This window comes from Ailuropoda melanoleuca, unplaced genomic scaffold (assembly GCF_002007445.2).
Source record: "Ailuropoda melanoleuca isolate Jingjing unplaced genomic scaffold, ASM200744v2 unplaced-scaffold4927, whole genome shotgun sequence".
Classification (NCBI taxonomy): Eukaryota; Metazoa; Chordata; class Mammalia; order Carnivora; family Ursidae; genus Ailuropoda; species Ailuropoda melanoleuca.
In genome coordinates, this window is record NW_023221914.1 from 8,454 (window position 1) to 11,240 (window position 2,787).

The 2,787-nt window shown below is 38.7% G+C and overlaps 1 protein-coding gene across 1 annotated transcript; it reads right to left on the reverse strand.

Moving 5' to 3' along the window:
- Nucleotides 1–1,607: 1,607 nt before the first annotated feature.
- On the reverse strand, nucleotides 1,608–2,769 carry LOC100475361 (olfactory receptor 4P4-like). The gene is made up of 2 exons (XM_034651905.1): nucleotides 2,166–2,769; nucleotides 1,608–1,936 (listed from the first exon to the last, which is right to left on the reverse strand). Exons 1-2 carry the CDS (start codon nucleotides 2,767–2,769, stop codon nucleotides 1,608–1,610), a joined length of 933 nt encoding a protein of 310 aa, XP_034507796.1.
- Between the last annotated feature and the right edge of the window lie 18 nt (nucleotides 2,770–2,787).

Below are 2,787 nucleotides of genomic sequence, written 5' to 3' on the forward strand. Positions count from 1 at the left end.
TTTCTGAATTCCACTAGAGGATGTATAAATGAATGTTCTGTCATAAATATATTTGTGATGATTTAAAGTCATTATTTTAATTCTAGATTTCAACTTCATCACTAGTTCAGAATGTGCATCACTATGAGGACTGGCATATAAGCCCAGGATTTTCTATTTTTTAAATTTTTTAATTTTTAATTGTTTTATTACTATGCTCAGTTGGCCACCATATAGTACACCATCAGTTTCTGATGTAGTGCTCAGTGATTCATTAGCCACGTATAACACCCAGTGCTCATCACAACGTGTGCCTTCCTTAACACCCACCACCTGGTTACACCATTCCCACACCCTCCTGCTTTCTGTAACCCTCAGTGTGTTTCCCAGAGTCCAGAGTCTCTCATGGTTCTAAAGGCAAAGGAAACAAAAGCATCAATGAACTTTTGGGACTTCATCAAGATAAAAGGTTTCTGCATAGCAAAAGCAACAGTCAACAGAATTATGAGGCAACCCACTGAATGGAAGAACATATTTGCAAACGTCATTACAGATAAAGGGCTGGTATTCAAGATCTATAAAGAACTTCTCAAACTCAACACCCAAAAAAACAAATAATCCAGTTAAGAAATGGGCAGAAGGCGTAAAGAGACATTTCTCCAAAGAAGACTTATAAATGGCCAACAGACACATGAAAAACTGTTCAACATCACTAGCCATCAGGGAAATACTGATCAAAACCACAATAGGATATCATTTTACATCCGTTAGAATGGCAAAAATTAACAAGAGAGGAAACAACAAATGCTGGGGAGGATGTGGAGAAAGGGGAGCCGTCTTACACTGTTGGTGAGAATGCAAGCTGGTGCAGCCACTCTGGAAAACAATGTGGATATTCCTCAAGATGTTAAAAATAGAGCTACTCCAGAACCCAGCAATCGCACTACTGGGTATTTATCCCAAAGATACAGACGTAGTGAAAAGAAGGGGCACATGAACCCTAATGTTCATAGCAGCAATGTCCACAGTACTCCCAGGATTTTTAATAGAATTATCATTAAAATTGTTTTGCCTTTATAATTCACTGACCATATTGTGTTGCCTTATTTGCTTTGGCCCAGACAGTTTTCCTGTTGTTTTTGTTGTTTTCTATGGGTGACCCTATCCACACCTCTTTAATACTCCATAAAATTAAGTTTTCAAATAATTCTGGTATGTGGGAATTAGGATTCATTTAGCTATTCCTGTAAATTTCTTTGTAATTCCTTTTTTTTTATATGCATTCCATCCATGATAGTGATGGAATATAAAATCTATGAGATATTTTAGTTCCTTTAGTCAAATCAAGCCTATTTTTACATAAAAATGCTTAGCTATATTTCCCTTAAATTAATTGTGTGTTTCCTTTAAAAATGTTTGACACCAAACTTTTCTCATGGCATTTATCATCTCTCTATTTCTCAGAGTATAGATTAAGGGATTGAACATAGGAGCAATGATGGTNTCCTTTTTTTACATGCATTCCATTCATGATAGTGATGGAATATAAAATCTATGAGATATTTTAGTTCCTTTAGTCAAATCAAGCCTATTTTTACATAAAAATGCTTAGCTGTATTTCCCTTAAATTAATTGTGTGTTTCCTTTAAAAATGTTTGACACCAAACTTTTCTCATGGCATTTATCATCTCTCTATTTCTCAGAGTATAGATTAAGGGATTGAACATAGGAGCAATGATGGTATAAAATAGAGCAAATACTTTGTCCTCAGGGAAACTGGCTGGAGGTCGAAGGTAGACAAAGATTGAAGGCCCAAAAAATAAGATGACCACAGTGACATGAGACCCACAGGTGGAGAGGGCTTTGTATCTTCCCTCAGCTGAGTGATGTCTTAGACTAAACAGTATAATGACATAAGAAACAAACAAGAACACAAAGGTAACTAAGGCGACCATACCTGAATCAGCAACCACAAGAACCCCAGTGATGTACGTATCAGTGCAGGCGACTTTCAGCAAAGGGAAGATATCACAAAAGTAGTGNGAAAAATAAGATGACCACAGTGACATGAGACCCACAGGTGGAGAGGGCTTTGTGTCTTCCCTCAGCTGAGTGATGTCTTAGACTAAACAGTATAATGACATAAGAAACAAACAAGACCACAAAGGTAACTAAGGCGACCATACCTGAATCAGCAACCACAAGAACCCCAGTGATGTAGGTATCAGTGCAGGCGACTTTCAGCAAAGGGAAGATATCACAAAAGTAGTGATCAAGTTCATTAGGACCACAAAATGGCAATTGGATTGTCATCAATAATTGAGGAAAAGAATGGAGAGCGCCACCAGCCCAAGCAGCTAAGACTAGGAGATGGCACCTTGTCCTGTTCATGATAAGCATGTAGTGGAGAGGTCTGCATATGGCAGCATAGCGATCAAAGGCCATGGCGGTAAGAATGAAGATCTCAACGCCTCCAAAGAAGTGCACGGCGAAGAGTTGTAACATGCAATCACCGTAGGAGATGGTTTTTGTCCCCCGTTGTAGGTCACCAATTAACTTGGGTGTAACCGTAGAGGTGTAGCAGATGTCCATGGAGGACAAGTGGCTGAGGAAGTAGTACATGGGTTGGTGATAAAGAGGACTGCGTCGAATGGAGACAAGGATCAGCAGGTTTCCTGCCAACAGGGCAACATAACTGAATGAGAAGAGCACAGAGCAAAATATTTGCATGTTCTGGTCATATGAAAATCCTAGAAGTATGAATTCTGAGATGTTTCTCTGCCTCTCCATATAATTGAGTTGGCTGTA